This window comes from Rhinolophus ferrumequinum, chromosome 27 (assembly GCF_004115265.2).
Source record: "Rhinolophus ferrumequinum isolate MPI-CBG mRhiFer1 chromosome 27, mRhiFer1_v1.p, whole genome shotgun sequence".
Taxonomy (NCBI): domain Eukaryota; kingdom Metazoa; phylum Chordata; class Mammalia; order Chiroptera; family Rhinolophidae; genus Rhinolophus; species Rhinolophus ferrumequinum.
The window spans coordinates 13,068,047-13,093,628 of NC_046310.1; the positions used below are offsets into that span (position 1 = coordinate 13,068,047).

The 25,582-nt window shown below is 43.0% G+C and overlaps 2 protein-coding genes, 1 long non-coding RNA gene and 1 pseudogene across 4 annotated transcripts in view; 1 reads left to right on the forward strand and 3 right to left on the reverse strand.

Annotated features, from left to right (window-relative positions):
- LOC117018536 (uncharacterized) overlaps positions 1–7,586 on the reverse strand; it is a 50,354-nt gene extending 42,768 nt beyond the window's left edge. The window contains exons 1-3 of one of the 2 annotated variants that reach the window (XR_004422250.1): positions 7,378–7,586; positions 5,460–5,575; positions 1,551–1,971 (exon numbers count right to left, since the gene is read on the reverse strand). This is a non-coding gene — a long non-coding RNA (uncharacterized LOC117018536). Of the gene's footprint in view, positions 1–1,550; positions 1,972–5,459; positions 5,576–7,377 lie in introns of those variants that run through there. The other variant, XR_004422251.1, reaches the window with a different exon arrangement.
- Positions 7,587–7,713: 127 nt separating this feature from the next.
- On the forward strand, positions 7,714–15,848 carry DEGS1 (delta 4-desaturase, sphingolipid 1). The gene is made up of 3 exons (XM_033099577.1): positions 7,714–7,944; positions 12,574–13,316; positions 15,341–15,848. Exons 1-3 carry the CDS (start codon positions 7,863–7,865, stop codon positions 15,485–15,487), a joined length of 972 nt encoding a protein of 323 aa, XP_032955468.1. The 5' UTR covers positions 7,714–7,862; the 3' UTR covers positions 15,488–15,848.
- Positions 15,849–17,915: 2,067 nt separating this feature from the next.
- On the reverse strand, positions 17,916–19,921 carry LOC117018434 (60S acidic ribosomal protein P1-like; annotated as a pseudogene).
- Positions 18,124–25,582, reverse strand: part of NVL (nuclear VCP like) — an 84,432-nt gene continuing 76,973 nt past the window's right edge. Inside the window, exon 25 of the transcript XR_004422254.1 lies at positions 18,124–18,258. The gene's annotated coding sequence lies outside the window, so the exon portion shown is untranslated. The remainder of the gene's footprint in view (positions 18,259–25,582) is intronic.

Sequence of the window (25,582 nt, forward strand, 5' to 3'; positions counted from 1 at the left end):
CCAAGGATCTTTCCCAATGTTTTTGCTTTTCTTTAAATGATGTCTCCATTCTTTATGAACTTTTCCTGTGTTAATTCCTGAAACAACTCTTAAAGATGATTCTTCTGTCCAGAAAAAATGTCTCAACTTGCTTGTATATATTCCTTTTTGGTTTTGGTGAGTCATTTCCTCAAAGCAAAATTATAGAAGTTGTGAGGAGAATAAAACGAGTGGTGGATGTTTAGGCAAAAAGTATAAATTATGACTGGAAAGGAAATACAAACCAAAGATAAACTTCCCAAAATTCAATAAATTCTTTTCATACAATTACAATCGACTAAATAGTTCTCAATTTTCTCAACTTTCACGTTTTCTGTAAATTCTCTTTTACCCTTTTTCTTTGGATTACACAAAAGTCAGTTTCCTATTAGAATCTGAAGCAGCAGTGTAAATAATAAAATTGGCTCCAGCGATGCAAAACCTAAGGTGTGCCCTTCTGCCTTAAGACTAAGGGAAAACCTCTGTCTTCTCAAAGCTAAGTAAAAGAAGAGTATTTGGTGGAGAGAGGAAAGAAGGAAGGGCTAAAAATGCTTACTCTTCCTTTGGAGGGTTGGAGCAAGCTTATAAGAAAGTGCTTTAGCTCTTTACATAACCAATTTCTAGAACCCCAGGTGCTGCCATCACGGCTCCCCTCCATTCCCACAGCAGCTGTGAAATGCTGCTTGTTTCATCCTTGTAAGAGGACAATAAAGGAATGAATGTCAAGGGGTTAACACAGTACCCAGCACATAGTAAGCCCAGGTAATAAATAATAAATAGTAGTGATATATGGAGATATAGATATGACACTAAGGCAATAAACAGAGATACAGATTATATGTATGTGATGCGACTGCATGCGTTTTCTTAAAGCTTGTGTCTGCTTTAAATACACACACACACACACACACACACACACACACACATGCACAAATTGGTTTCCGTGCTTTGAATGTTTCTGTACTTCATACGTATAAAATTTCTTTTTAAGCACAGAAACAAATTTGTGTGCTCTTACAGGTTTTCTAGTTTCCTGGAGAAATTTATTTTCAATCAATCTTAGTTTTGGCATCTCTCAGAATCCTAGAACAAAAAGAGACCTTGGCGATGATTTAAGGTAACACCTTTTTCCTCACTGGAATACTTGTGATTTGCACAGCCCACACGCCTTGATAATGGCAACTCCAAGTCACTTAAATCTCTCCTAAAGGTCACGGAACTTTTGGCGCTGCACCACACTTCCTCCTTGAGAGTCACAGGAGAGAAACAGCCTTGAACTGCTCACTCTTCTCCACCTTGGGCTCAGAGGGGGCCTTGGGCTGCACCTGCTAGTCTGAAGAGAGGGGCCTCTTCAGAACTCCTTGTGCCTTAACACATATGTAAGTTCAAGCACGTTTAGTTGTGAGTTCAAGGCCCTCCCCACTGAAAGGATCCCGAAGCAATTCCATTGAATCTGTAGATCAATTTGAGAGTATTTCCATCTTATAATATTCAATCTTTCAGTCCATGAATATAGAATGTCTTCCCACTTATTTAAGGTCTTCTTAAATTTCTTTCAACAATATTTTATAGTTTTCAGAGTGTAAGTTTTCATACTTCTTTTATTAACTTAATCCTAAGCATTTTATTCTTTTTGATGCTACCGTATATGAAACTGTTACTTAATGTTCAGATTGTTCATTGCTAGGATAGAAACACAAGTGATTTTTTCCCATTGATCTTGACTCTTGCAGCCTTGCTAAACTCAATTTATTTGTTCTCATGGGTTTTTTTTTTTAGTGGATTCTTTAGGATTTTTGATATACAAGATTGTGTCATCTGCGAATGAGATAATTTTACCTTTTCCTCATCAATCTGGATGCTTTTATTTCATTTGCTTACCTAATTGCCCTGGTTAAGTCCTCCTAACATTCATATGGATTCTCAAGGGACCCCTAATAGCCAAAATCAATCCTGCAAAAGAAGAACAAAGCTGGAATACTCACACTTCCTGATTTCAAATCCTACTACAAAGCTACAGTAATCAAAACAGTGTGGTACTGGTATAAAGACAGACATATAGACTAATGAAATACAATAGAAAGTCCAGATATAAACCCTCGCAAAATGGTCAATGATTCTTGACAAGGATGCAAAGAGCCTTCAATGAGGAAACTAGAGTCTTTTCAACAAATGGTGCTAGGAAATTGTATATCCACATGCAAAAGAACAAAATTGGACCCTTACCTAAGACTATATACAAAAATGAACTCAAAATAGATCCATGACTTAAATATAAGACCTAAAACTATAAAACTCTTAGGAGAAAACATAAGGCAAAATCTTCATGACTTTAGATTTGGAAATGATTTCTTGGATACAACACCAAAGGCACAAGTACCAAAAGAAAAAAACATACAAATTGGACTTTATAAAAATGAAAAAAATTTGTGGCTCAAAAGACATTATCAACAGAGTTAAAAAGGCCATCCACAGAATGGGAGTAAATATTTGCAAACCATATTATCTTCTAAAGGATTAATATCCAGAACATACGAGAATTTCCCAAATTTCTTTCTTTTTTTGACTTTTAATTTCTTTCCATTGTGGTCAGAACAAAAAAAATATTCCACATGACTGCAATCCTTTTAAGTTTTCTGAAGTTTGTTTTATGGCCTAAAATCTGGTGTATTCTAGACAATGTTTCATGTGCACCCGAGAAGAAATGTGTGTTGTGCTGTTTTTGTGTAGAGTGTTCTATTGATATTTTTTTAGGTCTAATGGGTTTATAGAGTTTTCAAGCCTTCTATTCCCTTGTGGATCATCTCTGTAATTGTTGTATTCATTAGTAGAATGATATTGGGGTATTGATATCTCCAGCCATTACTGTTGAATTGTCTACTTGTCTCTTTCTATCAGTTTTGGGGTTCTGTTCTTAGGTGCATATGCTAATGGATTAATCCCTTTATCACACCTAGTAACATTTTCTGTTTGTTTGTTTTAAAGTCTATTGTGTCTGATATTAATAAAACTACTCTAGGGCTGGCCCGGTGGCTCAGGCGGTTGGAGCTCCGTGCTCCTAACTCTGAAGGCTGCCGGTTCGATTCCCACACGGGCCAGTGGGCTCTCAACCACAGGTTGCCAGTTCAATTCCTCGACTTCCGCAAGGGATGGTGGGCAGCGCCCCCTGCAACTAAGATTGAACACCACACGTTGAGCTGAGCTGCCTCCCAGATGGCTCAGTTGGTTGGAGCGCAGGCTCTCAACCACAAGGTTGCCGGTTCAACTCCCGCAAGGGATGGTGGGCTGCGCCCCCTGCAACTAGCAACGGCAACTGGACCTGGAGCTGAGCTGCGCCCTCCACAAACTAAGACTGAAAGGACAACAACTTGAAAACTGAACAGCACCCTCCACAACTAAGATTGAAAGGACAACAACTTGACTTGGAAAAAAGTCCTGGAAGTACACACTGTTCCCCAATAAAGTCCTGTTCCCCTTCCCCAATAAAAAAATAAATTAAAAAAATTTAAAAATAAATAAATAAAGTAAACAAAAGTACTTCAGCTTTCTTATTGTCACTGTTTACATGACATATTTTTCCCATTCTTTTATTTTCAACTTATTTGTATTTCTGAATCTGAAGTGTGTCTGAAGTCACCATATAGTTGCATCTTACTTTTTTAAAATCTAGTCTGTCAATCTGCCTTTTGATTGAATTGTTAATTCATTCACATTTAATGTTATTTCTGATCTAGTTGCATTTACATTTGCTATTTTATTTTTGTTTTCTGTATGTCTCTGGTCTTTTTATGCCCTCTAATCCTTTCCTATTGCTTTCTTTTACATTATTAAGTAAATATTTTCTTGTGTAACATTTTAACTCCTTTAATTATTTTGTTTTCATTTTATGTTTTTGTTATGTTCACAGTGATTGCTCTAGGGCTTACCATATACATATTAACTTAGAGTATTTCAAGTTTATTCTAATATTAGATTTATTTCCTTTTCCTCTGTTTTGTGCTATTATTGTTAAATATATTACATCTATATGTGTTACAAATCCAAAACACTGTGATGACTCCTATTTTATGTAATTTTATGCCTGGTAAAGAAACTGAAAGAAGAGAAAGCATATGCAGAGTTTGTTATACTGTCTTTCTTATTTAACATTTCTAGTTCTCTTAATTTGTTTCTATAGATTTGAGTTACCATCTGGTGTCATTCCCTTACTCCAAGGCAGTTTTGCTTCCATCACATCTTTTGTGCTGTTACTGTCGAATATTTTACATTTCTACATGCTATTGTCCCAACAATACAAGTACTTATCAAAAGGAAAAAAGTTCTGTAACTATGTATGTGACAGATATTAACTAGACTTATTTTGCAATGTATACAAATCAGGTTGTACACCTGAAACTAATATATGTATGTCAATTATAATTCAATAAAAAAAATACAAAAGATTTTTGTACATTGACTTTCCATCTAGCACCCTTCCTAAATTCTCTTATTTTATTCTGATAATTTGATTGGTTTTCCTATAGATATTGCCATTCAATATTGAATTGTATCAAACTTATTTCTGCTTCATTTGAGATGATCATATAATTTCCTCCTTTGACCTGCTTTTCTACCAATCTTGCATTCCAGTTAAGTTGAGTGGCAGCCAGGAAAAGGGCATCATTTCCTAGCTTTCATGGTATAACCAGAGAGACTGAAATCTCACAGCGAGGCCCCAGTTTCCACAAAATGCTTAGAAAGATTAGATTAGATTACACATTTAAGGGAAGTGTCCAAATTGATGGGCCTGAGGACAAACCCACAGAATCCTGTATAACCAACCCCTCAGGGATGAGGAAATCAGCTGAGAGACACCACCATCCCTTCAAAGAAGGGAAGTCCCGAAGCCTGGAGGAGGCTGCGGCTGGAAGAAACTTGGAGTTCAGGGGAGATGATGCCCTCAAACGGGGCCACAACAGATAGACTGAGTGAGACCAGCAGAGCAGACGACAGGACAGGCAAGGTACAGCGCTGCCCTCACCACACTGTCGGCCTTAATTATAGACGAATGTGGAAGCTATTCTGTTAATTTATATGTGCTGGTTTTCTAATTAAACACATTCTAAAATAAGGAAGAAAAGATATTTACTGGCAATTAACTACTGACTGGAAGAGCTGTCTTTTATTTGGTGTTAAGGACTAGATGACATAAAGTTGTTATTATTATGATTAAGGTTCATTGGAAGTGAATAAAGAATGTCTTCTGTAATTACTCTTCTACGAATTGAAGTTAGTAAACGCACCCACGGGCTGCGTTTTCAATACCATTATTAGATCTCAACTGTATCATTACCAAAATAGCCTTAAAAATGAATTCCCTATTCAAAAATGAAACAAATGGAAAATGAAAACAGTCTACATGGAAGGACACCTTGATTTCAAAAGTGTAATCTGAAAATTACCTCGCCTGAAATTTCCTAATGTCACCAGGAACTACTGGAACTCACCACAGCTTTTCACAGCAGACTGGATAGAGTCTGTCTAGAAGAACTAGTATGATGGCCTGAAGACAAATCACCTGGCAAGAGCACGAAAAGATACGAAAGTTAGATAACACATTAAGAACTTTTAAAAGTCCAAACCAAAGAAACATGCCTATGTGTAATTAAAATATTTGTCAATCCCCACAACAATGCTAGAGCCAAATTCTTTTCCTTTTTTTAGAATGTCAAAATCCACATTCCATTTAAATGTAAAAGGGAAAAAAAAACTGGTGGGGGTTTAATGAAAACATTCCCTCCCAACTTTTTCCCTTAGACTCCCATTTACTCTTCTACAATATAATCATTTATTGGGTGTCTTTCTAAACATATTTTACGCATATCCAAGGAAACATATATGTGTATTATACATACACTCTCCCCCCCCATACCTGGTGTTTTGCATTTAATAGTACAACTTGGAGATCAATTCGTATTAACACATTAAGAACTTCCTCATTCTTTTGATTGATGATAATAGTATAACACTGTATGGTTAATTGCATATACAGTTGGCCCTTCATATCCACGGGGTCTGCCTCCGGGGTTTCAACCAACTGAAGAGTTAAAATATTTGGGAAAAAATTATGTTGTTGCATAATTTTATGCACACGCATAGTACATGACGTGTGCTATGCAGTTACACCTACGAAGGTGGCATCTGTACTGAACATATACAGACTTATATTTCTTGTCATTATTCCCTAAACAACACAGTATAACAACTATTTACATAGCATTGTATTAAATATTATAAGTAATCTAGAGATGAGTTCATGTATATGGGAGGATGTGTGTAGGTTACATGCACACTGTACCATTTTATATAAGGGACTTCAGTATCCAGTATCCAAGGGGGTCTGCAACCAATCACCCACAGATACTGAGGGATAACTGGACCATATGGATTGGTTTGTTTTTAGTTTAGTGAGGTCCCCCCCACCCCTATGACTCTCTAAAAGATACGGACTTAAAAAAAAAAACTATAACCATAGCATAATACTATTATTACACTAAAGTGATTAATAATTTAATATTTAAATATCCAAACGATATTTAAATGATCTATCAATTTTTTTAAAACTTGATCATCTGAATCAGAATCCAAATAAGGTCAATACACTGCAATTGTGTGGTATATCAATTAAGCCCCTTTTAAGCTATAGGTTTCCCCTCTTTTTTTCCCCTTGCACGATCAAAGAACCTGTAGTTTCCCCGTCATGCTCTTGCTGATTGCATCTCTGTTTAACATTCTCCCCTGCCGTTTTCTATACATTAGCAGTTGGATCTAGGAGCTTCATTAGGTGTGTGTGTGTGTGTGTGTGTGTGTGTGTGTGTGTGTCTTTCATGGGGCACACAGACCATGCCTGGTTATCTTCCTTTTTGTCAAAGTTTCTTTTATTTATTTATATTTTAAATTTATTGGGGTGACAATTGTTAGTAAAGTTACATAGATTTCAGGTGTACAATTCTGTATTACATCATCTATAAATCCCATTGTGTTCACCCCCGAAGTTCCTTTTTTAATGGGGTAGTGGTAACCAATTTTGAAACAAAATGTCCTCTCTCAGGAAGAGGCTGTGGTTCAGACGCCTTTGTGACAGATGTAAGGTGGGGTAAGCATCTCGGAAGAGAAACGGTCCCACCAGAATCGTTCAGGCAAAACGAATGCCTTATCATGTTTCCCTCTCCACAACAGTGTTTTCCTTGTTCTTCAACAGTTTTAATTGCCACACACTCCGCATATCTGGCTGAGGTATTATTTCCAGGAGGCAGCCACAATAATGGCTCAGTGAACTATTTGCTTTTCAAAAGTAAACTTGGGCTGGTTGCCACTTACTAATTACCAAGGATCCTCGTGACCGCGCGCCAGCCTTCCCGGAAGCGCTAAAGCGGAGCCTCATTTAACTTGAGCCCTTTCCTTCCTCTTTCACCTTTTCCCGGGCTCGGGTGCGGGCACCGGGCAGGCCAGGCCAGAGGGAGCCGGGACTCGCAGGCACTCGGCGTCCCAGCTGGTGGCCTAGTCACAGAACTCAGAACCCCGCGTCACCGAGCTGCGGAACCCCAGCGGCGGGCGGGGTCCCGGGAGCGCCGCGTACCACCGACCAGCCGCGGCCCGCAGGGTCACGCACCTCGCGGGCCGGCGGGGGGCGGGGCCGGGGCGGGGCCTAGAGACTCCGCCCCGACCTCCGTCAGCCCCTCCACTCCGCCTGCCGCCGGCTGACAAGAGCCGGGCCGCCGCCACCGCCGCCGCCTCGGAGGAACCGGGCCGGGAGCGAGAGCCAGGAGCCAGGTCTGCACGCCGCCGCCGCCGCCGCCGCCGCCATGGGGAACCGCGTTTCGCGGGAAGACTTCGAGTGGGTGTACACCGACCAGCCCCACGCCGATCGGCGCCGGGAGATCCTGGGTGAGGTCCGGCTCCGTGCCCCGTTATGTGCGTGCGCGGCCTCCCGCCGCCGGGGCGCGCTCTCCCCGTGCGGGCCCTGCGCGCCCTTGGGAGCCCCAGGCCCGTTACGAGCCGGCTCTTTTCTTGTCCCGCCGCCTCCCGGCTGCCCCGGAAAGGCCGGCGAGGCCCCGGGCCTGAGCTCCCGAGCTCGGCAATCCTGGGCTTGGGTCTGGGGGGGGAAGGAAGGGTCCCGCGCGCCCGCTCCGCCGCGCGGCTCTGGCCCTTCCTCGGGGAGGCGCAGGCGTCCGGTGGGGGTGAGGGTTTTCGGAGAGCCTGATCCCCTCGCTAGGCCACCGTTGGGTGGATCCTGTCGCTTGGAGATCCCCGTGCCCCCCCCCCCCCCGGTGGGCGCTGTTTCCTCTTTCTCCTCCCTCTCTCCCCTAATGGGCCGGGGCGAAGCCAGACTGCGAGCGCATGCGAGGCAAGGCGTGGTCCTGGAGCATCGGAGCTCACGCCAGCAAGGCTTACGTTGGCAGATGCCCGCCCTCCACCCGGGCGAGAGCGGCCGCCGCAGTGGTCCTGGGTCACTCCTGTAATCCTTGGCACCTCTCGGATGGGACTAGTGCCGGTGTGCTCACGCAGGTTGTCTCATTGATCCTCACAAGCCTGGGACGCAGGGAGGGCCGATTCATACGTATTTTTCATCCACTCCGGTTTTGTGGATGAAAAGACTGAAGTATGGAAGTCTTGCCAAGATTAGCCTGCTGGTCCCCTGGCTGCTAATTTAGGGTCCTTTATACCAGGCTAACTAGGCCTTTGTCAACTCTCCATAGGTGTAACGCACTCAGCTATTTGGAGCTTCTGTATTCTATAGAGAATTGGCTTCTCTCTCCCAGGTTACTCTTAATGATATGGTAGGCATTGCGTTGTGTGTTGTACAAACAGTACCCAATGTAATCCTCCCAACAACTAGGTCGATGTTATCGCTATTTTAAAAATGAGCCAAGAGTTAATAAGTAAATATTAGAGGGGGATTCTAGTCTGGATTAGATTACCTCCAAAGCAAATGCTTTTTAACCTCTGCTATTGCTTCAAAAATCAGGAAACTAATTGGTGGTAAGTTGAAGAGGAATTCTTTCTCATACACAGTATTTTCCTAGTTTTTCTTCTCAGCATACATTTGCCCAGTGAAAACAAAAAGCAAGCCCGTGATTTTTGCTGGAGGGATCTAAAGTGAGAAATTTCATGTTTTTATAAAAAAGTTAGTGGATCCCGTTGAAATGGATTTTTAAATATTGGTGAATTGCGAGCTTGAACCTTTACAGTTGCTATTTAGCATAGCCTTTTAAGAGACTTTGGTTCTTGGATGCTTTCTATTTTTAATTAAAAGGTGTATTTTGCAAATCACACATAAGAGATAGCATGTTGTACCTATACCTGATCAACATGTTTCATATGAATAATCAGGTGTCCACCTATAAAAACGAACTCCTGAATGCTGAACTCCTGAATCTTAGCTATCTAATATTCAGAGAATCGTGGAGTAAAAAGGTGCTCCTTGGTTCTTATTTCAACACGGAGCTTTTTTTCCCCCCACAAACTTATCACGGAACCATTTCAGTTGGAAAGTTCAAAGGACTCCATATTTTTCAATGAAAATATAATCATTTTCCCAGGTGTAAATACTGCTCAGTGTTCCATTTCAGGGGTGGAGATGGAGTATCAGGAAAGAGAAGAATCTGGAGATTTGTTTAAATTATATGTAAATGATAAGACATATTTCTGAAATTTGTCAGGCTTTTAGGGGAGAGAGTCATGAGAAAGCATCAATATGTTGTTTAACAACCAACATCTGTATATTAAATTTAGCGTTATATTAAAAGGCATCCATTTGAAATTAATGGAGGCTTGGGATTAGACCATTATTTGTGAGTCAAATAATAAATCACAGGCAATGTTCCTTATACTGCTATACTTCCACAGGAAAATAGTATTTTTTAACAGCTTTATTAAGATATAATTCACAAACTACAAAATCCACTCATTTAAAGTGTACAATTCAGTGTTTTTTAGTGTATTCACAGAGTTGTGTAACTATCACTACAATCTAATTTTTAGAACATTTTGTCACTCCCAAAAGGAAACCCTATACTTTCAGCAGTCCTATGTTCCCCATTCCCAGCTCCCAGTCCCAGGCAACCACTAATCTACTTTCTGCTTCTATAGATTTGCCTATTCTAGATATTTCTTACAAATGAAATCGTACAATACTTGGTGTTTTGTGACTGACGTCTTTCACTTAGCCTGTTTTCAAGGTTCGTCCATACTGTAGTGTATATCAGTCCTCCATGCTGTTTTGTGACCGAATAATATTCCACTGTATGGACAAGCCATGTTTCATTTATCCATTCATCATGTGGTAGGCTTTTGGGTTGTTTTCACCTTTTGACTATTATGAACAATGCTGCTGTGACAATTCACATACAAGGTATTGTATGGCTGTACGTTTTCATTCCTCTTGGGTTAGCTACCGAGGAGTGGAACTGCTGGGTCCTTACTAACTCGATGCTTGACATTTTGAGGAACTGCCAAACTGTTTTCTAAACCAGCTGCACCATTTCACATGGTCACCAGCATTGTGTATGTTTCTCCATGTCCTCTTATTACTTCTTTTTTATTACAGCCATTCTACTAGTGGGTGTGAAGTGGTATTGCATTTTGGTTTCAATTTACATTTTCCTAATGACTACCGTGTTTCCCCGAAAATTTAGAGCTAGACAATTAGCTCTAATGCATCTTTTGGAGCAAAAATTTTACTATAAGACCGGGTATGTATATTACTTATTTTACTATATTACTTATATTACTTATATAGTTATATAAATATAGTATTTATACTACTATATTACTTATTTTACTATAAGACTGGGTATAATATAATATAATATCAGGTCTTATGTTAATTTTTGCTCCAAAAGACACATTAGAGCTGATTGTCCGGCTAGGTCTTATTTTCCGGGAAACATGGTAATAATGTTGAATATTTCATGTGCTTATTAGCCATCTGTATAGCTGCTTTGGAGAAATGTCTATTCAGATTCTTTGCAACTGGATTATTAATTGTAAGAGTTTGAGTTCTTTATGTGTACAAGTTCTTTAGAAACAAGTCACTTCTGAGATATATGATTTGCAAACACTTCTTCCCATTCTGTGGGTTCTTTTCACTTTCTTCATGGTATCATTCACAACATAAAAATTTTTTTTTATTTTTTGGTCCTTATGCTTTTGGTATAGTATCTAAGAAACCCCATAAATATTACAAAGATTTACTTCTTGTGAGTTTTCTTGTGAGTTTTCTTGTGAGTTCTATAGTTTTCTTGTATCATATTTAGGCCTATGATCCATTTTGAGTTAATTTTTTGTGTATGGTGTCAGGGGAGAGGTCCAACTTTATTTTTTTGCATGTGGATAAGGAGTTGTTTCAGCACCATTTTTTGAAAAGACTATTCTTTCCCCCACTTAATTATATTGGCACTCTTGTAGTATTGATTTTGATATATTACAGCTTTGCAAAATTTTGGTACAGAATTACTTGGAGCAAGTTGATTTGTCTGTCTGAAAGAACTGTGCATATGCATAAGTTTCATGATTTTAAAGTACCCACAAATTGTGTATTATCTTCTATCCTTTGTCAGATGTGTCAGTTTAATCAAGTTTTATGTAATGTAAAAATGCTGGAGCACTTTCTAAACAGAAGTAACACATATTTTAATACAAAAGAATTATTACTTACCCACCAATAAACTGAACAGTTATTGTATTGTTGGAGAATTGCTCCTAAAATGCTTATATTTTAATGAATGCCTTATTTGAACCTTTCATTTACATCAGGAAAATTAATCTTAGTCTAATTCACTTTTAGGCGTGTGGGATTACTTTTTTTGGTCTATTGCCTATAAAATTATTAATATTGGATAAAATGAACTAATACAAAGATTAGCGGTTAGGAAGTGGAGACAGGAAGAGGGACAGGAAAGAATCCTTGAACTAACCCTACCCTAATTTCCTTTATATATAAAACTGGATTTAAGTAACTTCCTGTTTTACAGTTTAAGCTTTTATTTAATTCATTTCACATTTAGAGAAAAGAGACTGAAGCTGCTCTTTTCCTTTCTTTATCTTCTCAAGAACATTCTGAATGACCTGTCCTTCAGTACTTTTGCCTTCCTGAGCCAACATACTTGAGAACACATATGTAAAACCAAAGACATTCATTATCTCTGGGATGGTAGGATCCACAGAAGAATCTGTCTTTGCTCTTAGGGGACATTTGCCTAAGTGTGTGATATATTCTGTCAAATACATACAATGGATTTACCGCACTTTGACTATCTTTCTATTAACTTGGAGAGTCTACATTTTGAGACTAATTTTTCTTCCATAAATTCTCAATTTGTTGTGACATCGTATTTTAATAACCTTATTAGAATGTACTCTTTCCCGAGGAGATGAAGTCTTTAATAGAGGGCATATAATGGTTTGGAAAATGAAAAAATAAACAATGTGTTAATTTAATTGGCATTGATTTAATTATGATTGTAGAACCACTGTAGTTTTCTCGGTTCCTGACTTTGTTTTTTTTCTTTACAGCAAAGTATCCAGAGATAAAATCCTTGATGAAACCGGATCCCAACTTGATATGGATTGTCATTATGATGGTTCTCACACAGTTGCTCGCATTTTACTTAGTAAAGGATTTGGACTGGAAATGGGTCATATTTTGGGCGTATGCCTTTGGCAGCTGTATTAACCATTCCATGACTCTGGCCATTCACGAAGTTTCCCACAATAGTGCCTTCGGCCACTCCAAAGCCATGTGGAATCGCTGGTTTGGAATGTTTGCTAATCTTCCTATTGGTGTTCCATATTCAATTTCCTTTAAGAGGTATCACATGGATCATCATCGCTACCTTGGAGGGGACGGCATCGATGTGGATATTCCGACTGATTTTGAAGGCTGGTTCTTCTGTACTACTTCCAGAAAGTTTATATGGGTTGTTCTTCAGCCTCTCTTTTATGCTTTTCGACCTCTATTCATTAACCCCAAACCCATTACTTACCTGGAAATTATCAATACCGCGGTCCAGTTGATGTTTGATGTTGTAATCTACTATGTTTTGGGAATTAAATCTTTAGTCTACATGTTGGCGGCATCCTTACTTGGTCTAGGTTTGCACCCGATTTCTGGACATTTCATAGCTGAACATTACATGTTCTTAAAGGGACATGAAACGTACTCGTATTACGGACCTCTGAATTGGCTCACCTTCAATGTGGGGTACCATAATGAGCACCACGACTTCCCCAACATTCCCGGAAAAAACCTGCCTCTGGTAAGGAAAGGACTTGATACATACATAGTCTAATTTCTGATGCTTCTAATGATCAAAGTTAGTCTCGACTTGCTCATTTTAAAAGGAATCTAGTATATTTTGTAGGCTGTTCATAGAAAAACAAAACAAAACAAAACACGAGTGTAAGTCTTGAGTCGACCAGCCTAATTTTACAGAGTTTACTCTCCTGGGTCCCTAAGCCTAGTGATCTCCCTGAGGGTTCAGAACTGTTGAGGAATCTGCGAAGTCGGCTAACTTGTCAGGTAATTCAGAAATGGAAAATGAAACCGCTGTGTGAAGGAGGCAGAAGTTCACATTCTGCACTGTTGACCTGCACAGGCTTCACTAAGATCATGGTGTTGCTTTGTTGTGGAAGTCAGGTGCCGACATAACTGATCTGCAAAATAAATGAATTCCGTTTCCGTACTGTCAACTTTTCTGCAGGCAGGGACCATGTGTTTTCCTCACTTTTAGTATATTGTTTGTGGAGTAAATGAAAGAAATTCTGACCCTCATCCTTTCATCCCCTTCAAAAGGACCACTTTCCTAACTTCAGATATCTTTCTGATAAATTCTCTTATTAGACTTCCCATCCTCAAAATGGGTATTTTTACAGTTCTATTATCAAAAATGTTTCCATAATTCTAAAAAAGTATGTATGTATGAAATGTTAGTTTTTCTTGATTTTTTTTTTAAGTTACAAGGGAACCATACACATTTTATGTATTTTTTTAAAAGAGGTTATAGAGAAAGCTGGTTGCCCTATGAGCAAAAGAATCTTTTTCACAATCTGTTTTCCTCAATAGTCATATTGCAATAGTTACATTGCATCTGACTAGCACATAGTTAATAGGTTTTTTAAACAGCTTTATTGAGATATAACTCCTTGATGTGTATTTCTTGGTAGGAAAAGCAGGAAAAAGGACTAGAGAGGTCTGAGGATGTTTGCTGGTTTGGCTAAGGAGTAAGGAGACAGCATGAAATGGAGCGGGAAATTAAGATTTGACTCAAAATGTTTATTCTGGGTCTAAACTGGCCCTGTCATTTTCCTTTTTCAGAAGAATGGTGCTCCTGGTCTAGCTGTTAACATAAATTGGTTGCCACTGGCTTTGACATAAATTCAGTGTGGGTTAGGATGCAGATTTGTATGTGTGTGGTCTGTAGGTCATCCTTACACAAGAAAGAATTTTAGGATGTTTTGAAGGACGGTGATCAAATGTGTTATATCACTCTGTTTTTCTGACTGAGAACACGCATGAGGAAATCTCTGGCTTAATTGTTCCTTGAGAGTGCTATTAATCTGCTTCTCCACAACCAGAAAATAACATGACATTTCCCAAACTGAAGGATGAATTTAAATGTCAGCATTCTTTGTTTTCGTTGCTGTCTCTTTTTACCATCTCGGATTCTGCCTTTTGTTTTCCTTTGGGATTTATGAGAATCATTTTTGTCCAATTTGATGAAGCTATAGAACCATTATTATTACTCAGCACTAATTAGTTGTGCTTCCCAGTCACACTGGTAATAGTCATTTTTAAAAGGCATTTTCCACTTGGGATGGCAGAATTGCACTTAATAGGTACTTAATTTCTAATTGGCATTTCTAATTACAATAATGTAATAATATTTTCAGGTTCCTTAATGGCTGGAGTCAGGTGTTACCTTTATATCCTACAATGCCAGCCATACTGTATGTGCTTGAAAACTAGCAGGTTGATTGGACTGCATGTATTTGTCGTTAAAAGATTCCAAAGGCCAAATTTCACAAAAAAACCAGATATGCTGTCCCTGAGAGCTTGATAGGAAAGAGTCAGTAATCCCAGGGGGTCAAGTGTATTTTACTGTTGAAGTACAAACTGCTTGTTTAGAATTCCCCGAGGCTGCTTCATTTGTTTGTTGGAGCAATTAGGAGGGGGAAAGGTCTCATGGTGTCTCTTCGTGTTTGTGTCAGACATTCGTCTATCATCTTCAGTAGGACTTGGTCAGCCCTCATTACTCATCTTGCTGGATTTTTTCCCTTCTAGGTGAGGAAAATAGCAGCTGAGTACTATGACAACCTCCCCCACTACAATTCCTGGATAAAAGTACTGTATGATTTTGTGACGGATGATACAATCAGTCCCTACTCGAGAGTGAAGAGGCATCAAAAAGGCAAGGTGGAACTGGAGTGAATAAAAGTCATCATAGCCAAAGGAATTCCTCTGTGAAACTCACAGTAGCTGATAAGGTGGAAGTTTTGCATTATTCAACTAAGACTACCCTCATACAGTTGGGAAGTATGATCCCCACGGCCTCGAGAAGCTAATCTGGCTTCAGTCAGCCTGTCCATGCAGTGTTCAGCTTTACTCACAGGAAACGTGTTTGTTGTATCCGCATTGTTGAGGATGTTTTCACTGACGTCTGACATTTTGTAAGCATATCATAAAAAAAGCTTTTACAAAGCTATTTCTCGTATATTATTTTCACTGGTTTTACTTTATTAAAACAGCTAATCATCTGTGCAGTTAATCCCAATAAATAGTATTTATCACATTTTTGTACTTTACTGTCTTTCTATGTTAACCAGGGTGTTGGCATGAGCTTACTTTAAAATTTCACCAGAAAAAGAACAGAAAGGAAAAAAAAAAGGCCTGGAAATACCTTTCACTGCAAGCTGAATTACTCATTTTTAATTTTTACTATTGTACATGGGACCTAAATTAGACACTGCTGAATCCTGTACAGCCTTCTTCATAAATAAAGTACTTATTGACTTGAATCGTGTCCAACATTCCACTTCCTTTTCCAGATGCACTGACTCGTATTAGAAGCAGCTCAGCTGACAGAGTTTCGTATCATTTAATTGCAGTGGAAACTGGCTGTGGTCTGATGGTAGATAGTTGGTCTCGGGTAGCCAGTATCAGTTAGGCTGGCAGTCCTGGTGACCCGAAGTGTGTCACCTCGGTAAATTTTGTGTAATATGGTGAACTATTTTCAAAATAGTACATGGTACCAAAAGAATCAAAACAATTTGAGTCTACAAGCCCCAGCTCTCAGGTGTCCTCCATCCGCGCTATTATAAAATCCCTATTTGTATACTTCCCAGCTATCCTGGGGTTCCCCTGCTGAGGGGGAAGAGCAGAACCCTATCCTTGGAAGGCCTCGAAGACCTTCGCAGCCCTGACTTCCCCCTCAAAGGACTGCACTTTCCCCTTCTGATCCTCTTACCTGGGAAAACTCCCACTATCTTTGAACTGCTTAAAACACCATTGCTTTAAAGTTTAGAGTTCACAGAATCAACTCTACAATTCAGATACACCGGGTTAGTCGGTCAAAAAGCATCTGTGAAACATTCCCGTGGATTAGATGCTACACATTAAGTAGCTTGTGTGCCCTCACCCAGCCCTCCAAGGCTCTTGCCTGTAGGACTCCAGCCAGTGGCTACAACTGCCAGGCAAATGCTGAAACTAACTCCTAAATCTCCCTCAGCTCAGCCCTCTCTGAATGCCATTACATGCTGGACGCCTAGGACGAGGAGGTTATCCATCCCGAACCTGCTGTGTCTTACCTCTTCAGGCCTGGGCAGAGGTTCCAGCCTCCCAGCAGGTCTCCTAACCCGTCTAGCTCCCATTTGTCAACTAGTTCATTCCTGCCACCACTGGCAGTGACTTTTCCAAAGAGAGACCCTGGAATCAAGGCAGTAGGAAGGCTGGGTCCAGAGCCTTTAAAGCCCAAGGACAGGTCCCGAGAAGTCTTTTGGTGGCTCCACGTGCATTCTCCCTTCTGCCTACATCGCCTCCTTCCCATTTCTGGTCTGGTGACGTCTGAGTTTCACACCAGCCTTCTGTGGGCCATCCCCACACCTCAGGTCAAGTGCCACTCTTTTGGATTCCCAGGCCAGTGATTACCTCATTCGTGGCCCCACATGTTACTTGGAAGTACACACTGTTTGTTTCCCTCTGAGACTACCTGCTTAAGGGCAGCAAGATCTTTTCTTTCTCCGTTCTCCAAACCTGGCAGGGTCAGTGCTTGGCTTGAAGTGAGTGCGTAATGGAAAGAGACCAACAGAGACAGTCCTTAAACTTGAGAAGCTTTTTGTCTAAAATAGAAACAAAGTAAAAGATGGAGGGCATCTGGATAACCTGTAACTGTGGTACCCTGAACACATGGACATAAATCCCTACCATTCACTGAGTCTTGTACCAAGTTTTTACATGCATTATCTTAATTCTCAACACTTCTATGATATGGATTACTATTAATATCTTCATGGTGTAGCTGAGAAGACTGAGGCTTAGATTAAGTAAGTGGCCCAAGGTCACACTTAGTAAGTGGCAGACAGGCTCTGAAATTGAGACTGTGACTCCAGAACCAAAAGTTAACAGTGTTCCACATGGCTTATCTAGTGAGCCTGGTGCTGGAACAGGGAAGGGAAAGAAAACAGTAAAACCCAACACATTCCTATGACCAAATACGTGTTCCTTCTATTGCCTTGTGGACCACTTCCTACATGCCAGCAGTTCTGGCTAGATCTCTGAGGTTTTTTGACTTTTCACAATCTAAAATTCATTTAAAAAAAAAAAAAGTTCAGCTTTTTATTGAACAAGTGACAGAAGAAGTTTAGTCAAAAAGACCAAAGCCCGTGTCATTATCAGACTCCTCAGATTCTTTCTTTGCTTCCACTTTCTCCCCAGCTGGGGCAGCAGTGGTGGATGGGGCGGGACCTCCTGCTGAGGCAGGGCCACCAGCCCCTGTTGCAGATGAGGCTCAGTTGACATTGTGTTGCTGTAATGAGGCCACTGATCTTACAGCATGGCGTGACCGTCACCTCATTATTATGCAGGATGAGGGCTGAGTAGGTGCAGGCGGGCTTGGAGACAGAGACAGCTGCCCGGGGTGGTGACCACCAGATGAAAGGGCCTCACCCCAGCGTGGCCTCAGCTTCCTCAGAAGGACCAAGCACCTGAGCAGAAGCAGAAGAAAGGGCCACTCTGAAATTCTAATAGGAAACATGCATGTGTAAATCGATAGCCGAATTGCATTTATTCATTCGTCCTAAGGCACTGTGCCAGGCAGTGCACTAGGCAGTGAGGACACAAAGACAAAACGTGGTCCTGATGCTCTAGCGCTGGGATGAAGAAATGGAGAGAGTATGCAGAAATCAGCCTGAGGGCGCACCCTGGGAGCCCAGAGCCAGGGCCCACACCCAGGCCTGTCACAGCCTGTCCTGTTCCACCAGCCCCGCTGACTAAGGACTTTCCACAAGCTAATGTATTGTTTCTTGTTGGGAAAGTCTTCCAGAGGCCTCCATTGTTTGGAATGAAGTTAGGATAAGTCACTTGAAAGGATGGAAGGATGACCTAAGGCTGGGAAGGGCCTGAAAAAAATTCCCTCAGAAACCCGAGAACACTAACCCCCTAAGAACCTCTCGGAATATCTGATTCTGAGTCAGGACAAGGGTGACACTGTGTGGCTCCTGGGAAGGGAGGCTAACAGGTGTGGTGACACCTAGGAAGTTTCCCAAAGGGAAGAAGGAGCAGGATTTGGCAGTAGAGGCATATGCATGTCAGATCTCGTTGCAGGTACTTTCTAGCTTGGAAAATTAATGACAAGGTAGAAGAAAATGAAGAATGGGGAGCATCATCTGAAAAAGGACAGCTTTGATTTCTGCCAAAGTAGAATCTGAATTGGCAGGTGGCTCACGAAGCCAATAATTGGACCCTACCGAGGGGAATCTTTCAGATGCTGACAAGTAAATACATCACAGCCGTGCAGAAGGTGGCTGCTGTCACAGGCATGTGGAATGGGCACACAAGACGGACACAAAGGGGTGAGGACAGTGTCCTGTGGGGTTCTCTGCAACTTGGCTGCATGGGGGAGTATGAACCGACAGGACCCCTTCTTGGATCTGGGTCACACCAGAATTTTCTCCTAAAGGTAGAACCCAAAGAAACACAAGTTGCTTTGTTACAGAATCAGGAGTGGACTGCGTGTTACTAGGCACACATCCCTGTAATCCTCAGGAAAGGAACAGCATAGAAGCTTTGTGGGAAAGGCCTGAAGGAACTAAACTGCCCTCCATGTTGGGTTCTACTTCTTGGAGACTAGCAGTTGGCTAATCCAAAGAAGCCCTTTCTAATTGCCCTCCCTTGTTAGGCTATTATCAAAGGCCGCTGGAATAGGCCCTCCGGAAAGGTCTAGTGAGGCCCACAGCAACCTTTCATTTGTCAAAAAGGGAAAGGGACAATCGTTTGTCCAGTTAATGGGTTAAGCCTCAAATTTCCTATTTAATAGCTGAGGTTTTTGTTGTTGTTGTTGTTTGCACAAGTGGGTGTCTTATTCCCTCCCCACTCTCACCAGCAATCTCCCATCTTAGCCATAACCACACATCTAGACACCTGCTTTCCCCTCCAGTCTGAGCCCAAAACATGCTGGGAAGTGGGTTCTCTCCTGGTGTTGTCTTTAATAAAAGCGCTTGCTTGTCACCTTTGCATTTTTTGAGCAGACGTCTGCTTCAGTGCTGACAATAAAAAAGGTGCCATTCCACCAAGCCGTGCTTCAAACTCTGCCACAACCTGCACTGGAAACGTCCGCCTGCAGGTCGGCTTCTTCCTCAGCACACGCATCCGTCTCTGCTCCCCAGAGTGGGGACCACGGTACAGGGCCCAGTGCAGGCTTCCTGACACCTCTGCTTTCCAAAGGGACTCAACTCCAGGCTGAACCGCAGGCTGCTTCCCGGGTCAGGAGCCTGGGAAAAGCCCTCCCCACTGCCATGCTTTCTTCAGAGACATCATCATAAATAACCGGTAGCTCACCCCACTGCACCCCACTTTGAGGACTTTTAGAGTTAAAAAGAACCACCGCAGATTTCAGTTCAAACTCTGACTGCCATCCCTCAATTGTATAAAAGCATTTTCTTCATCTCCTGCTACGTTCTCAAAAACAAGTAGATAAATAAAAGCAAGAGAAGTCACCCAAAATCAAGTCTGAATGACAAATTCAACAAATTCCTAAAGGTTTGTTTCTTTCCCTAAGAGCACCTGATTCTCTTGGGGCTCAGGCCCCAAACCCCAGGGCCATCAGACAAGCCATTCGCGGGTCTGAAGCAGTTTGAGGGAAGTCAGTTGTTTCCACCAAAGGGAGCGGCTGGAGCAGAGGAAAGGACTCAAGTAAAATTTCAAAAACCTCCTTAGTCCTTTAGGAAGTGAGTTAGTCATTAGCTTCCTAATTCTCTCCCTTTATAGTCAGATTTCTCCACCTGTGTGTGATGCCACCCCGAGCTCTCAGGTGGGAGCCCCGTGATGGCCATGTGGACACCCCCCAGGTGGGCTCAGGCGGCCTGCATTCCTGATCCCTTGGTTAACTCCTTTCTTAAAGGACCAGAGACAAATGTAAACATGTATTATGAAGGTGACTGTCCTATTTCAATTTAGCATCATTATCTCCTTTGAAATTGCACAATGTAAAGTAGGTAATTTAAAGGAGGAAACCGAGAATCCAAGTTAGGTAACTTGCCTCAGGTTGGCCAGCCTGATCTCCGAAGAGTGGCACAACCAGAACCGAGACTTTAATGAGCTTCGTTCTAGGCCCAAACCCTCGCCACCACACCATGGCGGCTCCATCCAGCTCCCCAACATGAAGAACCTGTTCGGTTATGTGTGCAGTGAGGCCATTGGGCTCCAGTACCTTCTAGTTCGGAGTCCTGGGGTGTGTGAACGCTTCACCGCAGACCCACAGACGGCAGGAATTGGGAGGATATCCTCCTGCGGAGAGGGCTGGGCCCCATCCACTCCCCAGGCATCTCCCCACATTCCAGGGACAAACAGCTAATGATGCAAAGAGCGGCCTCTGCAACCTGGTCAGCCTCATGGCTGCGCTTCGAGAGCAAACAGTGCTGTGGTTCCAGACCCACTGGGGCCTGGCTGCCCTGAGGGTTATCCTGGTTCTGTACAAGTTTGCTGAGTCAATTAATAAATAAGCAAGGGTGTAGGAAGAACTTTCATCCACGTCACAGAATTATGTCAGGAAGCCAAAAGATCCCTTAGGACGAAAGAACGATGTGTACAAACGAGTACAAATGTATTCCCAGAGAAGACTCACGGGGGCCCAGGGAGTGACAGTGTAGACGGGGCTCCGACCAGGCGACCAGCCCGGGACGAGCCCCATCCTGTGCAGGTAACCCCCACATTGGTATCACCCTCATTCTGTAGCCACGACAACAAACGAATAGGAAAGAATAAGTAACTTGTCTAAAATCACAGTCCAAATTCCGATCCAGTATCTACATTCAAAGTCCATGACATTTACATTTCTTAAAAAGGATTTTACAACGAAGATTTTTCTTGAATTCAGAGCCCTCCTCCTAATTCGCCTAACGCATGAAGGTTTGAATAGGTAATAACTACCCCAGGAACATGAGCAGCGGGCCCAGCCTGGCTCCCAGCGGGGTGGGAGAGGGTTGGGGAGAGTGCAGGCTGTAAACCCCTTAAGCTGTTTCGACATTCCACTGGTCTGCAATGTGCTACAGGGGAAGTGCGAATCGGGGCCTACAGCCTGGAGCTCACGTTTATAACCAAACGTGTTTAAGAGCTGGCCCAGAAACCTATGGTTTCCCAAAGCCCAGATTAGATCTGCTCACTGCCATTCTCGGAAAAGCAGTTTGCCAAGAGGAAAGGAAGGTGGACACGTGGATGTGCTGAGCTCCTGAGCTCTCAGACTCGCCGGCGGCTCTTCCTCTTGACCAGGATGATCAGTGATTACTGAAGGAGCCTCAGCTGTAAGACCCTCTTGCCAGGACCCAGGACAGAGCACTGGCCTGTGAGGGGAGCACAAAGAAGTGAGCCCAGCATTTGCAGGAAGCCACATCACCTCCAGACATCTCAGGGCAGCAACACGGGATCTTTCCTGCTGGTGTGCCTGGAGCAGATTAACTAGGTTCTCTAAGGTGATTTCCTTATCTGTCTGTCAATCTCCCTCCTAGGGCTGTTGGAGTGGTTTGTGGAGATCACCTGTTACAGGCACTGTTGTTGCCTGGCTTTGGGTTGCCATGGTTACTACTGCGCTGGAGACCCCAAGGTGTTGGATTTGGTCATTTGGGACAAAGGATATGTCACAAAACAAAGTTGATATGTCACAATTGTTCCAAACCACCCAAACTACTGTCTGTTATTTTTAAGAATATTTTTTAAATTGTGGTACATACAATACACATAAAATTCATCGTCTGAACTGTTTTTAAGCGTGCAGTTCAGCAGTGTTAAGTACATTCCTGCTGTTGTGTGACCCATCTCTTTGATCTTGCAAAAAATTGAGCAAAACACCCACTGAACAAGTCTCCATTTCCATCTGCCCCTCAGCCCTGACAGCCAGGGCTTTCTGCTTCTGACCGACCTGACTGCCTCTCTTGTTAAATCAGCAACACTCTTAACTTTGCATGTCAACACACACAGCAAACATTCCACAGAAGGCTGCTCACACTACAGAAGCTGAAGCAGGTTTAGTCAGGGGGGAGCCACACCCTCCGCAGTCTGAGGATGGGGCAATTTTCAACACCCTGACTCCCTCCCTACTCACAGCTGGAGAGAGACAGACCCTGCGACAGCCGCTCAGCCTGTGACCGGGGCTGGCACTTGTCTCCCAGGGCTGCACACTATCTGCCTGCTCCATCGCCGGTGCTTCCGGGCCTGTGGTTTGGCAGTTCCAGTGTGCTGCCATCATTAGCCAACATGAAGAGGTATTAAAGCTGGTGCTGCTACTTGACATCTCTCTGATTTGGGTTTTCTAACTACCTGATTAGCATACATACGTGTTGTAGGACTGGAATGGCCGCACGAAATTGGGTTTTCAAAACTCAACTTCCTGTGAATGTGTGTGGACGTGTCAGGCGGTAGTGTGGCAGGGGTGGGGCGTTGGGGGAGGGAGGGTGAAAAGAGAAGAAGGAGGAGCCCATCTTCCCTCCCCAGTAATCTAACCTCCCACACGACTCAAACGTGTCAGCGCTCTCTCTCTCTCTCTAACACACACACACACACACACACACACACACACACACACACCCCAGGATTTTCAGGCTCTGTGTTCTGGCTGCTGCTTGCCCCTCCCAGGCCACGTGTCACAGCTCCCCCTCACTGCGCCCAGCCTCCATGAGCTTCTCTGTTCCAGGACTGCTCTGCCCCACGGCCTCCGCGGCCCCTCTGCCGGGAACACTAGAACAGACCTCTGCATGGGCAAGTCCTCTCAACACTCAGGTCTCGCCTCACACACCATGTCCTTAAAGAAGCCTTCCCTCACCAACCGCCTGATTCTGAGTGCCACCCCAAACCGACCCTGAGACAAGACTTTGGGTACAAGCAGCTTGTATGGGAGGGGATCCCTGGAGCATGACGAGGGCGTGAGGAAGCAAGTCAGGAAAGGAAGTCGTAGGTACCCGCCGTGGGCTACTGTGCGTCCTGACAGACTGGATGGAACGGTCCTCAGAACAGTCCCACCAGTGGTGAGGAGGCATTTGCCTTAGACTAATTGATTTGGTTCTGTGTATTTTTCTGTATCTGCATTTACAATAAGGTTTTTTTTAAAAAAAGTCCCTCTGAGGGGCGATGAGGCTGAGATACACACTCACCAACTCCTGTCCCTCTTTGGTTGATGGTGTCTCCAGGGGACACTCTAGTCTGCTGGGGTTGGGGGGCAGAGAAAGCCCTTCGCAGAGAGACCAGGAAAACTTCTGCACAAAGAGGAACTGGGACCTCCAGAGGGGTGGAGAGGGTAGGAGGGGCACTGATGGGTCTGCCATGCCCCCACCCCAGTGACGTACACCCACCTCTGCCTCATCCTTCTGTCTATCCTAATGCCAGGGGAGGAGCCGCTGTGATGCTAAAGACACGCTCCAGAGCCTCTCACTGGCACAGGCCCTGTCCTGGGATGAGCCCCACCATGTGTTGTGGACTGAATTGTGCCCCCCTAAAAGCCATGTTGAAGCCCCCAGCACCTCAGGAAGGGAGCTTACTGCACGTAGGGTCATTGTGGATGTAAGTAGTTAAGACGAGGTCATGCTGAGTAGGGTGGGCCCCTCATCCAAGGTGACCAGTGCCATTGTAAGAGGGACATGTGAACATAGTGACGTGGAGAGAACACCATGTGAAGGCACATGATGGCAGTGACGTGTCTATCAGCCAAGGGATGCCTGGGGTGACTGGAAACCAGGAGAGAGGCATGGAACAGATTCCCCCCCGCCCCCGTCCTTGGAAGGAACCAACCTGCTGAAACCTTGAACTTGGATGTTTAGCCTCCAGAACTGAGAGAACTGTTGTTGAAGCCACCCAGTTTGTGATACGTTGTAATGGCAGCATAGGAAACTGATATCCCCTGTACTCATGGGGTCATATGTGTGATTTTTCAAAAAGAGGGCCCCCCAAATAAGCCTCAGGCCCCCCCCCAAACTCGGATCTGTCCTTGCTTAGTCCCTGATTTATCTTCTTCATAGCACACATCCCTATGTGAAATCATTCTATTCAGATATTTCTTCAGCTCCTTTATGAGCCCATGACGTGGGGCTCTGTGAGCAGGAACTTTGCTGCAGTATCTCCAACTCTCCGAGAGACTTGGCACATAGTTGGGCCCACTTAACTTTAATTCAATAGTAAACAAACTGCCTGGTCAGACCTATGCTCCCTTACATTTAGCTGGCTCCCAACTTGGGGACACCTGAAGCATGGCACAAGGCAGGCAATCCTGAAACAGAGTCCTCACTTTACAGACTGTCCAAAACCCACCCCTTCTGGATGAAGAGGGTTGGTTCCCCAAATCATTCAGGGTTGGCGGTTCCTGGAATGGTGTCATGGACTGAATGTTTGTGTCCCCCCAATAGTCATATGTTGAGATCCTAAGCCCCCAATGTGACAGCATTAGAAGGTGGAGCCTTTGGGAGGTATTAAGTTTAGATGAGGCCATAGGGTGAGGGCCTTATAATGAGATTAGTGCCCTTTTAAGAGGAGACCAGAGCTTCCTCTCTCTCCACACACACAGACTAGGTCGTGTGAGCACAGGGCGAGTTGGTGGCTGCCATTAGCTAAGAGAAAGGGACTCCAAAAGAAACCTACTCTGCCAGCACCTTCATCTTGGACTTCCCAGTGTCCAGAGCTATGAGAAAGAAATTTCTATTATTTAAGTCGCCCACGCTGTGCTATTTTGTTTTGACAGCTGGAGCAGACTGAAACAACTATCAAGCAGTTCACATAAGCTAAGTCTTGGATACTTTTACTGACTGCAAAGATAATGTTCCAAAAAATAAA